At 42.4% G+C, this 18,346-nt stretch overlaps 1 protein-coding gene across 5 annotated transcripts in view; it reads left to right on the top strand.

The window, feature by feature from the left end:
* The window catches only part of LOC140486678 (terminal uridylyltransferase 7-like), a 95,047-nt gene that overhangs the window by 46,002 nt on the left and 30,699 nt on the right, over positions 1–18,346 (top strand). For all 5 annotated transcript variants that reach the window (XM_072585872.1, XM_072585871.1, XM_072585873.1 and 2 more), the window contains 9 exons: positions 154–304; positions 6,948–7,034; positions 8,764–8,867; positions 11,857–11,914; positions 12,672–12,775; positions 13,061–13,150; positions 13,410–13,523; positions 13,893–13,970; positions 14,141–14,318. In XM_072585872.1, coding sequence (XP_072441973.1) covers positions 154–304; positions 6,948–7,034; positions 8,764–8,867; positions 11,857–11,914; positions 12,672–12,775; positions 13,061–13,150; positions 13,410–13,523; positions 13,893–13,970; positions 14,141–14,318 — 964 coding nt within the window. The remainder of the gene's footprint in view (positions 1–153; positions 305–6,947; positions 7,035–8,763; positions 8,868–11,856; positions 11,915–12,671; positions 12,776–13,060; positions 13,151–13,409; positions 13,524–13,892; positions 13,971–14,140; positions 14,319–18,346) is intronic.

Genomic DNA, 18,346 nt, shown 5'->3' with positions numbered 1-18,346 from the left:
CAGATAATTGAAGCTTAGGAAAACACTTACATAAACTTTCACAATTTGATTAAAGTTATTTGCAGTCAGCAACAGCATATTTGATTGCCTTAATAATGTACAGTGCTTAATGACTTTTTATTTAAAGAAACAGTCATCACTTCTCTTATATAGGCTTCCATAGTTGTATGCAGCTTGTGTAAGCGAGAAGGACATTTAAAATCTGATTGTCCAGAGGATTTCAAAAAAGTTGATCTTGATCCATTGCCACAAATGACTCCAAGGTTTCTGAATGTCCTGGATCAGGTTACTGCCCAGTGTTTCTGTAAGTAAAGACTTCATTTTAATTTCTTAAACCATATGTTTCAAGTCATATGCCTCTTTTTATAAAGTTGAAAACTGTTTAAACTAGAGCACAATTAATCATGAAACAAAAACCGGAATTGCTGAAGAAACTCAGCAGGTCTGGTAGCATTTATGGAGGGAGAAAAAGAGTTAACGTTTTTAGGTCCAGTGACCTTTCATCAGAGTTCTATATGCTTTTTCCTATGATCTAGGAGGCACGAATGGTTCGATCTTGTCATAGGACCTTTTTTTTTAATGGAATGTGTCTATGTTGAGAGTTGTTAATCATGATCTTAAAGTCTGCTACTGCTTATTTGCTGTCATACCTTTTAATCTGTTTTCCCCACTACATTTCATAAGCTTATAACTGCTTTTATTTAAATTTATGACCCATGTTTTAGATACAAGTTTCTCACCCTTAAACAGAATGTGAATTTCATTATTATATAATGCTCAAGAGAATATTTTACCATGAGCTCATAATTAACCCTGTCTCATTACCCAATAATATTTCTAAAGTAGCCTGATCTCTGATTGGTTCCACATTGTACTGTTCTAACAAACTGTTCCATTACTCATTCTCAAAGCTATCTTTGCTAATTTGATTTATCGCAATATCTTTCTCACAAACCTGTGTTTTTTTTAAAATTTATTTTCCCTACATTTTAGGTGCTGATGGCAGACCCATAGACTTATTTACGCTTGCTGTTTATCTCAGTTCAGTGTCAAATAGACTGCTACGTGGCTGTTTCAATCTGCAGGGAGAAGGAGGCCATGAACTCCTTGCATACTTGAGGCTTGTGTTCCTTAAATTTGAGGGAGTGAAAGTGAAAGCTTTACAAGGAAGAAAAGATGGAGATCTTTTCGAAAATGGACATGTAATAAAGTGGAACTGGGAAGTGTTTGTGGGCGGTGCTCATAGGATCGTGGGCATCACTGAAGGTCTGTGGGATCTTGATGTGCACGTCCACTGCCCCTTTAAGGCAGTGGGACAGGTAGACAAAGTATTAGAGAAGGCGTATGGGTTACTTACCTTTTATTAGTTCAGCATAAAGTTTAAGATCAATGAGGTGATGGTGGAACTGTATAAAATGTTGGTTAGGCTACACCGAGAGTATTGTGCGTAGTTCTTGAATCCGTATTAGAGGAGGGATGTGATTGCACTGGAGATGTGACATAAGAGATTTACCAGGATGTTAACGGGTCTGGAGAGTTTCAGTTCTGAAGAGAATTTGGAGAAACTGAGATTGATTTTCCTGGAGCAGGGGAGGCTGAGGGGCATATGATTGATATTGGATTAGTGGTGCTGGAAGAGCACAGCAGTTCAGGCAGCGTCCAAGGAGCTGCGAAATCGACGTTTCGGGCAAAAGCCCTTCATCAGGAATAAAGGCAGTGAGCCTGAAGTGTGGAGAGATAAGCTAGAGGAGGGTGGTGGTGGGGAGAAAGTAGCATAGAGTACAATGGGTGAGTGGGGGAGGGGATGAAGGTGATAGGTCAGGGAGGAGAGGGTGGAGTGGATAGGTGGAAAAGGAGATAGGCAGGTAGGACAAGTCCAGACAAGTCATGGGGCCAGTGCTGAGCTGGAAGTTTGGAACTAGGGTGAGGTGGGGGAAGGGGAAATGAGGAAACTGTTGAAATCCACATTGATGCCCTGGGGTTGATGTGTTCCGAGGCAGAAGATAAGGCGTTCTTCCTCCAGGCGTCTGGTGGTGAAGGAGGCCCAGGACCTCCATGTCCTCGGCAGAGTGGGAGGGGGAGTTGAAATGTTGGGCCATGGGGCAGTGTGGTTGATTGGTGCGGGTGTCCCGGAGATGTTCCCTAAAGCACTCTGCTAGGAGGCGCCCAGTCTCCCCAATGTAGAGGAGACCGCATCGGGAGCAACGGATACAATAAATGATATTAGTGGATGTGCAAGTAAAATTTTGATGGATTTGGAAGGCTCCTTTTAGGGCCTTGGATAACGGTGAGGGAGGAGGTGTGGGCGCAGGTTTTACAGTTCCTGCGGTGGCAGGGGAAAGTGCCAGGATGGGAGGGTGGGTTCTAGGGGGGCGTGGACCTGACCAGGTAGCCACTGAGGGAACGGTCTTTGCGGAAGGCGGAAAGGGGTGGGGAGGGAAATATATTCCTGGTGGTGGGGTCTGTTTGGAGATGGCGGAAATGTCGGCGGATGATTTGGTTTATGCGAAGGTTGGTAGGGTGGAAGGTGAGCACCAGGGGCGCTCGTCCTTCTAACGGTTGGAGGGGTGGGGTCTGCGGGCGGAGGTGCGGGATGTAGACGAGATGCCTTGGAGGGCATCTTTAACCACGTGGGAAGGGAAATTGCAGTCTCTAAAGAAGGAGGCCATCTCGTGTGTTCTGTGGTGGAACTGGTCCTCCTGGGAGCAGATCCGGTGGAGGCGGAGGAATTGGGAATACGGGATGGCATTTTTGCAAGAGGTAGGGTGGGAAGAGGTGTAATCCAGGTAGCTGTGGGAGTCGGTGGGTTTGTAAAAAATGTCAGTGTCAAGTCGGTCATCATTAGAGGAGATTGAGAGGTCCAGAAAGGGGAGGGAGGTGTCAGAGATAGTCCAGGTAAATTTAAGGTCAGGGTGGAATGTGTTGGTGAAGTTGATGAATTGCTCAACCTCCTCGCGGGAGCACGAGGTGGCGCCAATGCAGTCATCAATGTAGCGAAGAAGAGGTGGGGAGTGGTGCCGGTGTAATTACGGAAGATCAACTGCTCTACGTAGCCATCAAAGAGACAGGCATAGCTGGGGTCCATACGTGTGCCCATGGCTACCCATTTGGTCTGGAGGAAGTGGGAGGATTCAAATACCTATATGATTGATATGCATACAGCTATGAGGGGCATAAACAGAGTCGATGGGAAGAAGCTATTCCCTTTTGTGAAAAGATCAGTGACAAAGGGGCACAGAATTGCGGTAAGGGGTCGGAGATATGAAGGAGGTGTGGAGAAAAAGAGTTTACCCAGAGGTTGATGGAAATCTGGAACCAATGTGCCTGTAAGGCTGTTAGAGGCAGAAACGCTGAAAACATTTAAGGAGCATCTAGATGTGCACTTGTGATGCCAATGCATACAAGACTATCTGCCAAGTGCTGGAAAATGAGATCAGATAGTTGAGTGGTTGTTTTTTTTTTCTCTGTGCTGTAGACCTCTGACTGTATGGTGTGGAATGCAAGAGATACAGGTATGTTGCATGGATAATCATGCCTGCGATCAAGGGAGTAGACAGAATGTAGTAGATGGTAAGATCCATGTGGTGACTGTTCTTACGGGTACGCAAACTTATATAGGGATAGCAACATTTTAGACAAGATACAAAGCATTGACTTCAGTGGAGAGTGGCTTATCTGATTTAAAACATAAAGGATGAGGTGTCATTCAGTACAAAGTTGAAGGATTGACACGTCTCGTTGGAGCTGGGGGTGTGGGAAGCAAGGTGGCGGGATGGAAATCATAAGCATTTTAAAAAAGAGGAAATTGATTTGGTAAGTGATGCATTTGGAGAAACCATAGGAGTAGGGGAAGATTGAGTTCTGAATTTATGATTAAAGGGAACATCACCAATACAGCATTTTCGTTCATGTGGGTGATGAATGACTTGTCAAGGCAGGATGGCATAAATAAGGCATCAGTTCGCAGACTGTCAGTCAGGCGTTATGTCAGTGCAGTCGTTGTGGTCATGTTTGTGAGAGAGAACAAGCTGGTGGTAAATGCAACAAAGAGCGTTACCACAATGAGCAAATATCAGTCCAGTAGGTCTAAGAAGGCAGCGGTGGCTGAGGTGAATGGGACAGTCTTTTTGAAGTTAGCCAACAGTGTGTACAATGAACAGGAAAGGTAATGGGGGTAGATGTAAAAATTTCCAGAGGGATCAATAGGAAAGAAATAGTGATAAATTAATAAGCAAAGGGCTGGAGCGAACGCCAGAATACTTATATAAATGGATATAGGGATTTTAAGTTACATTAGCATTGGTTTAGGACAGACAGGTGCCAGATCATACTGAGGAAAGAGGAGAAAATGTGGAAAAGTTCAAACTTTAGGAAGTGGTTTACACACTGAATGTATAATTTGCCATATTAACACATTTTGGTAGATTTGAAACAAAAACAGAAAATTCTGGAAATATGCATGAGATCTGTCAGCTTCTGAAAGAGGAGAGATTAACATTTTTAAATGTGGACACTAACAATCTGCCTGACTTCAAATCTTCTTTTGCTAAATAGTATTCTAGCAATTCTTTGCTATTGTTTAGCGGATGAAGCACCATTAAACACACATGACATCTCATACCAATCAAGTTGTGGTCACCTCAGGCCAATGTCCTTTATACCTTAGAGGCAACGTGCTTTTGGCTGCATTTAGCCAAATGTTTAAGATTAAATATCATATGTCCATTTTTGTTGTTGGCAGTTATGTGACATTATCACAATTTAATTAGACGACAAATGAAAGTTGTCTATTACCTGTCTTCATTATGATTGTATTTGCAATTAATTTGTTCTCTATCTAGTCCATGCAACTATGCATCACTTTGGTTAATCTTTGAATGCTGTAATATATCTTGAGTGTCTAACTTAATGAAAATATAGCATTTAACCGTAATATGGTCAAGTTACACATTTAAGCAGCAGAATAGTGTTCTTGCATACTAGTCTTCTTAACTTCTAATTAATCGCAGGAGCTCAGAGTAACAATGCTTCTCCTACAATAACACAGTACATAGAAGCATTCAACTGAAAAAGTCAGAGTCACATCGTTTGGAACCTTGATGTTATAATTGACATAAAGATGAGCACGTAACCACATTTGCTCCACCACAAAGCGCATTCGTTTGAGATTCAACAGTTGTCTTAGCTTTACTTCTGCTGAAATCCTCTTTGATCAGATTGATCTGATGGTGGCTGGTAAAATCATGAATGACTGTGTAGTGTAAGTAGGAGAAAAAACTTTCTATTTGCGAAAGGGAAAAGAATGAGAGGACAAAAATCTGAAGCAATGTGCAAATGACTCCAAGATGATGTGAGAAAAGTCTTTTTCACACAGTAGTTAGATTATGAAATGCACTGTAGAAATGCGGCAGAGGCAGATTCAAAGCTTTCAAGAGGGCATTGGATGATAATTTGTTAGAAATGGAATGGAGCGATATGTTAAAAATGCAGCAGATTGCACTGGTTCCATTATGTAGTACCAGACACAATGGGCCAAATGGCCCCCTTCTGTGCTAAACAATACTGTGTAATGTACAAAAGCACAGTACTACTGATGCTGAAAATCTAAAATATAAACAGAAATGCTAGAAATGGCTCCGCTAATCAGGCAGTCTAGGGGAATATAGAAACAGAATTAATAATGTGAATTTTATTGCAAGCTATAGGACTCAGATTCAAAGCCCACATTTGCCATTACCAGTTGGACATTTTATTTTACAGAAAGCCCTGTTTAAGGACAAGGTTGAGCTTCTGATGTTACAGCCCTTCTAGAGGACCAATAATTCAGAAACCTCAGCAGCCAGATCAGAGACCTTGGGGTTAACAAAGGGAGTTCCCTTTTTGGATAATGGATGGAGGCTTGTTCGTTGTTACAGGGATTGACTTCCTTGTCTGCAGCACTGCCTTTTTCAGTGGACCCTGAACTGCTGCAGGGTCCTTGAAGCTGATATGGGCCTTTCTACTGTCTGCTTCTGCAGTGGGCAGACAGTTCCCATGCATGCCCACCTACTGCTTTCTGCTGGGAAAATTGCTTGGCAGCAGGACAGTGTTGAGCCTTTCCATCAACAGATTGTTATTTTACTTCTCCCTCTGCTTCTACTGCTCAAGGAAGCTGATACTATTTAGCCTTAATAGATCTTGTCAATGTCTTTTTGAAATAGCTGGCAAAGGTTTGGGATGTAAGAGGTTTTAAGCAAGTACAGAAGTAAGGAAAAGAGGTTTGGGAAGGAAAGGACAAGGGAGAAGGTGCAAGGCAGGAGAGATTAAATTACAAAAGTATGATGGTATAACATTGCAGGATCATGGAATTTTGAAGAAGGAGGCCATTTGGCCACAGTGATCCCTGGCCTATCTCTGAACGTTTCACTTAATGACATTATCCTGCCTTTTCCCATCACTTCTAATAAGAGTGGTGTGGACAAGGGTGCCATGGAGAAAATGGAGTGGGCTTTAGAGAACCCAAACAGCCTACTGTTACTCTTAATTTTTATGAAATAGTCTGTTTCGAATGCTGACAGCAGACGAAGAAAAGTTTTGTTTGATGGTGAATGGGGTGAAAATGGCAAAGGAATAATTAATTGAATACAATGGCTGGTGAGGACAGAACATGATTCTAGGAAGAAGGGTAAGATGTGAGAACACAAATGCAGGCATATGCTGTCAAGCATCTTGTCATCCACATTGGAGAGGAATCCTTGAATTAATAAAAAGGGAAGACATATCAGAAGCTCTGGTATGAAACGTGGTATCATCAGAACAGATGCAACAGTGATGGGTAAATTGGAAAAATAGAATAGAATCAGCACAGGAGAGAGGGTCAGAGGAAGTGGTAGGTTTGAATTTTCAAAGTTTTCTGTCGGAATATCAAATCAATTATGGAAACTAAATATCTTCCCTTTCCAATTCAGATGACTTTGCCCCAGATCTTCTAGAAATTCAAGCACGTGAACATATATTGATAAAACTGGAAGCGTTTATCAAGAAAGAACTTGATGGTAAAAATATTATTTTACACCTTTAGTTATTAATTTACTAAACATATGCATAATCGACAAAAATCAAATTGCATGATCCAATTAGCTTTTCTACATATCTGAAAAATGTTTATCAAAAACAGCTTGCATTTTCTGCTTTTGATGTAATTAAACTTTGTAAGATACTGCACAAGCATTACAAAACAAGTATGACACCTACCCACGTAAAGAGATAATGGGTTAAATAACTGAGAGTTTGGCCCAAGACATGTATCTTAAAAAGTGAGAAGCAGAGTCCAAAAATGCAGCTGAGGAATTCCAAAGTGGCTCATTGGTTAGCAGTGCTGCCTCACTGTGCCAGGGACCCAGGTTTGATTCTAGCCTTGGCCCTCTGTCTGTCTGGAGTTTACACATTCTCTGTGTCTGCATGGGTTTCCTCCCATAATTCAAAGACAGACAGGTTAGGCGGATTGGTCATACTAAATTGTCCATAGAATTTAAAGATGTGAAGTTCACATAGATTGGCCATGGTAGGTGCAGGGTCACTGGGATTAGGTAGAGCTGGATCTGGATGGGATGCTCTTTGGAAAGTCATTTTGGACTTGATGGGCCAAATGGCCTGCTTCCACACTGTAGGGATTGTATGATTCAAAATTTGGGGCCTACTCTGAAGGGACTGACACCAATGGTAGAGCAGTTACAATTAGACAGCATTATAAGATTGAGAACAAGTTGTTATGCCTGACATATTGGAAGGAATTAGTGCATTATAAACCAAAATTATTTTATGAAACATGTCAATTGTTTGTAGAGATGGAGATTGATTATTTTTCTTCCTGTACCTATTTAGCTATATCACACAAATTGAAATAAATTGTGAACACAGTTCCATAAGCTGTCTTTGTGCCTTCAGAGATTGAGACCTGATTAATAGGCATCATTGAGGGAGAGGTACATATTTGATAAATATAGTAACCTAGCCACAGATCTACAACCTACGGCCTGTCCTGGTGTCATCAAATCCACAGGAATGGGAGGCTGGCTATGGAAACAGCAGGTCCTGAACATGCCGTCCCTCTCTCTCTCTCTCTCACACTCACACTCATGCTCCCCCCACCAGCCCATACAAAGAAACGAGAGGGAAAGTCAGAAGCCTTCTCCTTTCATCAACTCCTGCTTTACAGACATGTTTCTCTTTAACCTGAGCCTTTTGCAATCCAGGTATCTTACATTTCTTGGCACTTGCACCAGTAGAATGAGGAAAACTGGCTCATACTAACTTCCCAAAAATCGAAGTCGGTATTTTTGAATAACACCTTGAAATTTCCAATTGAGAGTTTTGAATGTATGCTTTTAGTTGAAATGTTCTGTTCCATTTTGATATTGTTACTGAAGTATCAAGCAGAAGTGTCTATTTTTAATAAAAGTTGTTCTTGACATATTTTCTTACGAATTCTTAGCCAAATAGAGTCATAAATGTTGAAAACTAGAGGAACTTTATTAATGCCTACACTTCGTATGTGTCTATGAAGAGAGATTTGCTTAATTTCTCTTATTCATAATAATCATGCAATACAGACTCAAGTCTTTTAATAACACAAACTATTTTGAGCTATTTTATTAAAATCATTATAAGAACTGCAATAGAAGGTTCGAATTTCACATGTGGTACTTTGAATGGAGTTCAAGAACATGTTTTTCAATTGAAGAAAATTATTTGTAAATTTCAGTGCAGTGTTTTATTTTTCAGCTAAAGCAAAGCTCTGCTTGTTTGGGTCCTCCAAGAATGGGTTTGGTTTTAGACAAAGTGATCTTGATATCTGTATGACATTTGAAGATCAGGAAACAGCAGAGGTATGTTTATTAACTGATGTTTAGGACTTACCATTGAAACTTATCCAAATGCCTATCAAAGTTTGCTTTTTACTAGGTACCATGTACTGCGTGCACAATATCTTCGTGAAAAGTTCTATCATTGTTGTGTTTTACTCCACTCCCCTTCAAATTTGAAAATTGTCCTATCATCTTTGGTTTTGTTCCTTTATGGGCCCTGGGCATCCCAGAAGTACCAACACTTATTGCCATCCCTAATTACCCTTTAACTGAGTGGCTCACTCGGCCATTTCAGCAGGCAATTAAAAGTTAGCCATATTGATCTGGTTTTTGGGAGCTATTTGGATGGCAGATTTCCTTCCCTAAAAGACATTAGTGAACTAGGTAAGTCTTTACAAACAATGGATGTAATTTTCACAGTTACCTTTACTGAGAGTAGCTTTCAGTTCATCCAGACATCCAGGCCTCTGGGTTACTAGTGCCATGACATTACCATTACACCTTCTCCTCCCCCAATCTAATCTGATTTGGAAAACTTCAACATGTCATTTTGATGGTTCTGTTTTTTTCAAACTGTTCCTCAGAATTAATTTGTGATACTTAGGGAGTTATCATATTCAACTATGTATTCTGAAGGAAAGAAATATTGCTCCTGACTGCTGTTGCAATGACAGTGAAACCTTCAGCGTTTACCATCATCAGGCCATTGAGACTGACAGCAAGTTGGACGTTTGGACATTCCCAGAACAATGGAAAAATCTGAAAATTGTAGGTGAAACAGGAACTTGGGCATTCAGGGCAAATTGAGTGATTACAGACTCCTTAGAATAGGAGTTCCTCGAGACTCCTTGCCTCCCATGCAGTCACGAACTGCTTCATTATGACATTGTTCGTATTGCTGTTTAAATCAGCAACAGATACAGGTTGTACTTATTTAATGAGTTGTATGTGGGACTTTTACAGCATGTAAACTTAATAACTACTGCCAAACTGCCTTAAAGGTCTGAAAAAAATGAAATCTAAGTTTATGAATCGCCAAATTTCTCCACAAAATGCTTTTTCAATGTAAAGTGGTCATATACTTGTTTTATTATTTGAATATTCTGATTAAAGTGGAGGATTTTAAATGCATTAGGTTAGCTATTTGTGAATTCTTCAAAATTGCTGAGGAACTGATAAGTCTCAGATATGCAGTAACAGTGATATGGTTAACTTGCTACCATGTTTAAGCTGCGGTGTAATACCGGATGTTCCTAATCCAGAAATGTTCCACGGACAGTTTTCTTCATGGGCAGCAGCAATCACTCTCTTTCTTTGCCACTGACTACAAAGCCCAGGATGTTCTTCCTAAGATTAAATACCAAAACCCCTCTCACCATGATTTTAATGGGCTATGACTAATGCATTCTGTAGTAACATTCATCTCTGCTACTGCAATATTTTTCTTCTCTTCCCTTTTTTTATTAGTCAGAACTTAAAAAAAAGTTATTTGCACGAAGTACAAGTGTCCATTAAAAACATGTTGCCTCTTTTGTTTTTTTTTGTTCCTCTTCTACTTATTTTACACTTACCTATAATTATCTGCAACTGCAGATTTATTACGTAAATCCACTGACCAGAATCTGAACTGCATTTACTCTACTTGGTTTGCCTCTAATTTTTGGTTGAATTCAGTTTCTTTTAAAAAGTACTACTTTTGAACATAGGTTTTACATGTGACTTCAGCTGCAAACGGCAGATAGTCATAGGGTCATAGAGATGTACACCATGGAAACAGATCTTTTGGTCCAACCCATCCATGCTAACCAGTTATCCCAGCCCAATCTAGTCCCACCTGCCAGCACACGACCCATATCCCTCCAAACACTTTTATTCATATACCCATCCAGATACCTTTTAAATGTTGCGATTGTACTAGCCTCTACCACTTCCTCTGGCAGCTCATTCCATATATGTACCACCCTCTACATGAAAACGTTGCCCCTTCCGTCTCTTTTATATCTCTCCCCTCTCACTGTAAACCAATGCCTTCTAGTTCTGGACTCCCCACACCAGGAAAGAGACTTTGTCTATTTATCCTATCCATGCCCCTCATGATTTTATAAACCTCTGTAAGCTCACCCCTCAGCCTCCAACGCTTCAGGGAAAACAGCCCCAGCCTGTTCAACCTCTCCCTTGTGCTCAAATCCTCCAACCCTGACAACATCCTTGTAAATCTTTTCTGAATCCTTTCAAGTTTCACAACATCCTTCTGATAGGAAGGAGACCAGAATTGCACACATTGATAAGGCCACTTTTGGAGTAATGTCCTGTACAGCCGCAACATCACCTCCTAACTCCTGTACTCAATACTCTGACCAATAAAGGAAATCATACCAAACACCTCCTTCACTAGATTAGTGGTGCTGGAAGAGCACAGCAGTTCAGGCAGCATCCAAGTAGCTTCGAAATTGACGTTTCAGGCAAAAGCCCTTCATCATTCCTGATTGAAGGGCTTTTGCCCGAAACGTCGATTTCGAAGCTACTTGGATGCTGCCTGAACTGCTGTGCTCTTCCATCACCACTAATCCAGAATCTGGTTTCCAGCATCTGCACTCATTGTTTTTACCTCCTTCACTATCCTATCTACCTGCGATTCCACTCTCAGGGAGCTATGAACCTCCACTCCACGGTCTCTTTGTTCAGTAACACTTCCAAGGACCTTAACATTAAGTGTATAAGTCCTGCTCAGATTTGCTTTCCCAAAATACAACACCTTATTTTTATGTAAAATTAAACTCCATCTGCCACTTCTCAGCCCATTGGCCCATCTGATCAAGATCCCGTTGTAATCTGAGGTAACCTTCTTCGCTGTCCACTACACTTCCAATTTTAGTGTCATCTGTAATCTTACTAACTTTACCTCTTAATGCTCACATCCAAATCATTAAATAAATGATGGAAAGTAGTGGACCTAGCACCGATCCTTGATACAGATAAAAGTATACATTTTTCTTCACTTCTGTTGCAGGGTTTAAATTGCATCAAGATTATAGAGGATTTGGCAAGAGTGCTCAGAAAACATCCAGGTATTTCACAGCCTCATTAATATCAGATAAAACAGTCTTTAGAAAGAAAAGACGTTAACCCATGCAAAAGAGATTAGTGTTGAAAAATGAACCATTTTGGACAAAGCACTCAATATAAGCAAAATGCCGCAGATGTTGGAAATCTGCGACAGATAAAGTCTGCAGATCTAGCAGTGTCTGTGGAAAGAAACAGATTTAATGTTTTTAATCCAATATCTCAACAAAAAACCCCTACCCCTCAGCACCACCATCCCTATGCAGGAATTTACAGATGTGCTCACACACACACACCCCTCCACGCACACATACCTCTCCATGCTCGCATGCACACACACCTCCACACACACCCTTTTTCCCCCCCCACCCCCCACGCAAACCCTCCACGTACACCCCACCACACACACACCTCCACACACATGCGCGTCCACACGCGCCGCCCTCCACACGCGCGCACAGTCCACACGCGCCACCCTCCACACGCGCGCACAGTCCACACGCGCCACACCCCTGCTATCCCATGCACATCGCCCCTGTCAGAATATGCATCCACAGGTTTCCTTAGTGTGTCAAACTCAATAAAAGTCCTGTCCCGTATTATTAATGTGTACTTTACACGTGCTGATTGGCCTGTTGTATTCTGAACTTGCAGATTTTTAGAAATTGATATTACTTTTATTTTATTTATGTTGACCATAATTGGTAACAATGATGGTTGCTAATTTGAAATTGTAATCATCAATTTAAACTCTAATCCTAGGCTTAAAGAGCATTCTGCCTATTACAACAGCGAAAGTTCCAATTGTTAAATTTTTCCATGTAAGAAGTGGCCTTGAGGGAGATATTAGTTTGTATAACACTCTGGTAAGGAAGACAACGTGTTAATTAAATGCAATATTAACAGACACTTTTCAATAGATTTGTTTTAAGTACACTGTTTTAAATATTTTGTTTTGGGACCAATCGTTTTATTCCATCAGATCTTTTATTATCTGTTGTAGACAGTGTAAAAAGACTGTATATTTCTGATTTTAACTAATTTCACGGTTGTATTTTTAAAAATATTACAACCAACATTGCACAATTACTTTAGTGCTTTTTTTCATAAATATACAGCTTTGATTTGTTGAATCAATGATCTTTCTGCAGGCGTTGCATAACACTGGACTTCTGGCCTCTTATGCAGCAATTGATCCCAGAGTGAAATGTTTGGGATATACTATGAAGGTTTTTGCTAAGGTAACTATACTCTTATTCTTGTATGTCAGAATTGATTAATGTTTGTGTCTCTGTTTTAGAGATGAAACTTTGAGAGAGTTAATTGTATAACCTTATTCTGTGAATCTATTTTAACTTGATACTGTTTTAAAAATGATAGTTTGAACTTTGGAACAATTGTCTTAGTATATTCCCTGAGAGTTTGTCGTGCTAAACTATACTTTGTCTTGTCTTGATGCTAAACATGTCAGGTAATAAAAATTTGTTTCGTTTTGAATAGGTTTGTGATATTGGAGATGCATCTAGAGGCAGTCTTTCATCATATGCATATACCTTAATGGCACTTTACTTCCTACAACAAAGGAAACCACCAGTAATTCCTGTCCTTCAAGAGGTATGCAAGAATACACAAAGGTCTTCCTCAGAGTACATAGTTGTTTAAATTTACCTACTAATTCAAAGTTTTGTCCTCAAAGATTCCTTGCTCTTTCAGAGTAAACAGTCACTAATATTTCAGTTTTCTGGACATTTTTTAAATGTCAGAATAGCATTGAATTGTATAGTAGATTGAAATATGACATGTTTTATACACAGTTGAAAATACAGATAATAAATACAGTTTGCATTTTCAAAATTAAGTAAATGATCCATCAGTTTTAGTGTCCATAAAAGGCTAAAGACTCGGTTCATGTGAAAGTCTGTGTGTACAAGAAATGAATTTGTTTTGTAGAATTACCATTACTTAACTGTCACTAATTTTCAGATATACAGTGAAACGAAAACGCCAGAAAAAATAATTGATGGTTGGAATGTCTATTACTTTGATAAATTGGATGAACTGGTAAGTTATCTTAAATAATCATGATTCTTTTTAAACTAATCATTTTTAGTTTCTTCACCTCAGTCAATTTTCATTCTGGAATAACCTCTTAGTTTTTGCTAAGCTCATCCCCAAATAAACTTTTATTTTGTCAAATACTAATGTAGTCTTTTCAATATTTATTATTATAGAAATACAAGTGGCCAGACTATGGAAAAAATAAAGAGTCTGTAGGAGAGTTGTGGCTGGGGCTTCTCAGGTTCTACACAGAGGAGTTTGATTTTAAAGAACATGTTATCAGCATCAGGCGAAAGGCTCTTCTCACAACCTTTAAGAAGCAATGGACTTCTAAATATATTGTTATAGAAGGTAAATCTTGCAAAGATGATTCATTGTCACTAACATGATACAACCTGATTTTAACTGATATTTAATAAGGTGTGCACTGTGGTGTCTGACAGGATTGAGGGGGCATTAGGAATTTTAATTACCCAGTTGTTCAATAATTTGCTTAAGCAAAATGTGAAGGGGAAGAGTCCAAGTGATTGTAGTTATTATTAATACCTTCTCTCACTCAGCATTGAAGAAAGAATACTAAAACAAAACCTTTAGATTTAAGATGAAGGTAAATTACTTCACTTGTAAGGTTGTGAAACGTTGGAATTCTACCCCCAGTGGGTTGTGTGTGCTCCATTGTTGAATTCACTTAGAACTGCGGTAGATAGATTTTGAGGAATCTACGAATATGTAAAGTGGATGGAAAAGTGACGTTGAAATCCAGTATGAGCCATAGTGGTGCCTGCGTTTCTCTGTTCTTGCATTCAGTAACTTGTCTTGATTTCAGTGATCTGGAAGTGGTGTTGGACGTCCAGACAATAGTGACAGTGATATTACCACATTAAAGTCAATTAGTTGTGTTACTATTCAGTATAGGGTGGCACACTTACGGTGATGGCACAGGGGAGAGACTTAGCTCGTGAAGCTTTACATGGTCCCTTTTCACATATATTACTGTTCCCTCAGAGGTGACTACCTTTGACTGTGTATAATTTTTTTTAAAATATAAGAAACTTATGGCTATCTCTTGATTACTGTGTGCATTTTTGTTCTCAAATGGTAGTGGATGTTGAGACCCAGAGGAGGGCTCCGGATTTACATCAGACTTGGGGAAACTGGAGCTTATTACATTACTTAAATTTAGGCTTCTGGGAGTTATGATTCCAATGTTTCAGGCTATACTCCAGTAGCTTAGGTTATTTGAACTGAATTCTCAGTGGAGGTCTGGCACTAATAAAAAGAAGTTAGAATGTGCAGTGAATATTAACTTACTAAAGGCCTCTAAGAGGGAGCTGAATTTGTTCCTTTAGGTAGAAGACAACTTGAATTATAGTAGCTAAATGGATCAGCAGTGATTAGTATTTTGGATTAGTGGTGCTGGAAGAGCACAGCAGTTCAGGCAGAATTCGAGGAGCAGCAAAATCGACGTTTCGGGCAAAAGCTCTTCATCAGGAATAAAGGCAGAGAGCCTGAAGCATGGAGAGATAAGCTAGAGGAGGGTGGGGGTGGGGAGAAAGTAGCATGGAGTACAATGGGTGAGTGGGGGAGGGGATGAAGGTGATAGGTCAGAGAGGAGGGTGGAGTGGATAGATGGAAAAGGAGATAGGCAGGTAGGACAAGTCCGGACAAGTCATGGGGACAGTGCTGAGCTGGAAGTTTGGAACTAGGGTGAGGTGGGGGAAGGGGAAATGAGGAAACTGTTGAAATCCACATTGATGCCCTGGGGTTGAAGTGTTCCGAGGCGGAAGATAAGGCGTTCTTCCTCCAGGCGTCTGGTGGTGAGGGAGCGGCGGTGAAGGAGGCCCAGGACCTCCATGTCCTCGGCAGAGTGGGAGGGGGACTTGAAATGTTGGGCCACGGGGTGGTGTGGTTGATTGGTGCGGGTGTCTCAGAGATGTTCCATAAAGCGCTCTGCTAGGAGGCGCCCAGTCTCCCCAATGTAGAGGAGACTGCATCGGGAGCAACGGATACAATAAATGATATTAGTGGATGTGCAGGTAAAACTTTGGATGTGGAAGGCTCCTTTAGGGCCTTGGATAGAGGTGAGGGAGGAGGTGTAGGCACAGATTTTGCAGTTCCTGCAGTAGCAGGGGAAGGTGCCAGGATGGGAGGGTGGGTTGTAGGGGGGCGTGGACCTGACCAGGTAGTCACAGAGGGAACGGTCTTTGCGGAAGGTGGAAAGGGGTGGGGAGGGAAATATATCCCTGGTGGTGGGGTCTTTTTGGAGGTGGCAGAAATGTTGGCGGATGATTTGGTTTATGCAAAAGTTGGTAGGGTGGAAGGTGAGCACCAGGGGCGTTCTGTCCTTGTTACGGTTGGAGGGGTGGGGTCTGAGGGTGGAGGTGCAGGATGTGGATGAGATGCGTTGGAGGGCATCTTTAACCACGTGGGAAGGGAAATTGCGGTCTCTAAAGAAGGAGGCCATCTGGTGTGTTCTGTGTTGGAACTGGTCCTCCTGGGAGCAGATACGGCAGAGGCGGAGGAATTGGGAATACGGGATGGCATTTTTGCAAGAGGTAGGGTGGGAAGAGGTGTAATCCAGATAGCTGTGGGAGTTGGTGGGTTTGTAAAAAATGTCAGTGTCAAGTCGGTCGTCATTAATGGAGATGGAGAGGTCCAGGAAGGGGAGGGAGGTGTCAGAGATGGTCTAGGTAAATTTAAGGTCAGGGTGGAATGTGTTGGTGAAGTTGATGAATTGCTCAACCTGCTCGCGGGAGCATGAAGTGGCGCCAATGCCGTCATCAATGTAGTGGAGGAAGAGGTGGGGAGTGATGCCAGTGTAATTACGGAAGATCAACTGTTCTACGTAATCAGCAAAGAGACCGGCATAGCTGGGGCCCGTACGTGTGCCTATGGCTACCCATTTGGTCTGGAGGAAGTGGGAGGATTCAAAGCAGAAATTGTTACGGGTGAGGACCAGTTCGGCCAAACGACTGAGAGTGTCGGTGGAAGGGTACTGTTGGGGACGTCGGGAGAGGAAAAAACGGAGGGCTTGGAGGCTCTGGTCATGGCGGATGGAGGTGTAGAGGGATTGGATATCCCTGGTGAAGATGAGGCGTTGGGGGCCGGGGAAACGGATGTCTTGGAGGAGGTGGTATCTCGAACGTATGTGGGGAGTTCCTGGACTAGGGGGGATAGGACAGTGTCAAGGTAGGCAGAGAGGAGTTCAGTGGGGCAGGAACATGCTGAGACACTGGGTCGGCCAGGGTGGTCAGGCTTTTGGATCTTGGGAAGGAGGTAGAACCGGGCAGTGCAGGGTTCCCGGGCTCTGAGGTTGGAAGCTGTGGGTGGGAGATCTCCTGAGGTGATGAGGTTCTGTATGGTCTGGGAGATGATGGTTTGGTGATGGGTGGTGGGGTCGTGGTCGAGGGGGCGGTAGGAAGAGGAGTCCTTGAGTTGGTGTTTGGCTTCAGCGGTGTAGAGGTCAGTGCGCCAGACTACCACTGCGCCCCCTTTATCTGCTGGCTTGATGATGAGGTTGGGCTTGGAGCAGAGGGACTGGAGGGCTGCGCGTTGTGAGGGTGAGTGGTTGGAGTGGAGGAAGGGGTTAGACAGGTTGAGGCGGTTAATGTCCTGGCGGCAGTTGGAAATGAAGAGATCGAGGGCGGGTGATAGGCCAGCGCGGGGTGTCCAGGTAGATGCAGTGTGTTGGAGGTTGGCGAAGGTGTCCTCGGAAGATGGGTGGGAGTCCTGATTGTGAAAGTAAGCTCGGAGGCGGAGGCGGCGGAAGAAGTGTTCGACGTCACGGCATGTAATTAAATCATTGATGCGTGGACGGAGGGTAGATGAAGGTGAGTCCTTTGCTGAGGACTGATCGTTCGTCCTCAGTGAGGGGAAGGTCTGGAGGGATGGTGAAAACACGGCAGGGCTGGGAGCTCGGATCTGTTGTGGGTGTGGAGCTGGGAGTGGGGGTGGAGCCAGTAACTGGAGTGGGTGTGATGGTGGGGGAAATGGGGGTGGAGTCATGAGCAGGGTTGGTGTTCCTCTCGGGGTTCTGGGGGCCGGGAATGGCGACAGTGGGATATGTGGGGGGGCGTGTCAGCAGAATGCAGATTAGTGGCATTGGTGGGGGCGGACGTGATGGCAGACATGGCAGTCAGGGTGGTGGAAGTCATTGAGCGTGTGACATCAGCGATGATGTGAGGGGCGGAAGTGATGTCACTTGTGATGTATGAGGAATTGTGAGGGGCGGAAGTGGTTGTGGGAGTGGTCGTGATGGGGGCGGAAGTGACATCATCAATCAGCGTGGGGGTGGCAGCTGCACCAGCCGCGTGGCGAGTGGAGTCCAAGCAGTCTCAGAGGCTGGGGGAATCTTCTGGAATGTTTGAGGAGCGCTGGTT

The sequence above is a fragment of the Chiloscyllium punctatum genome, chromosome 2, assembly GCF_047496795.1.
Source record: "Chiloscyllium punctatum isolate Juve2018m chromosome 2, sChiPun1.3, whole genome shotgun sequence".
Taxonomy (NCBI): domain Eukaryota; kingdom Metazoa; phylum Chordata; class Chondrichthyes; order Orectolobiformes; family Hemiscylliidae; genus Chiloscyllium; species Chiloscyllium punctatum.
This window is presented reverse-complemented; position numbering and strand designations above follow the sequence as displayed.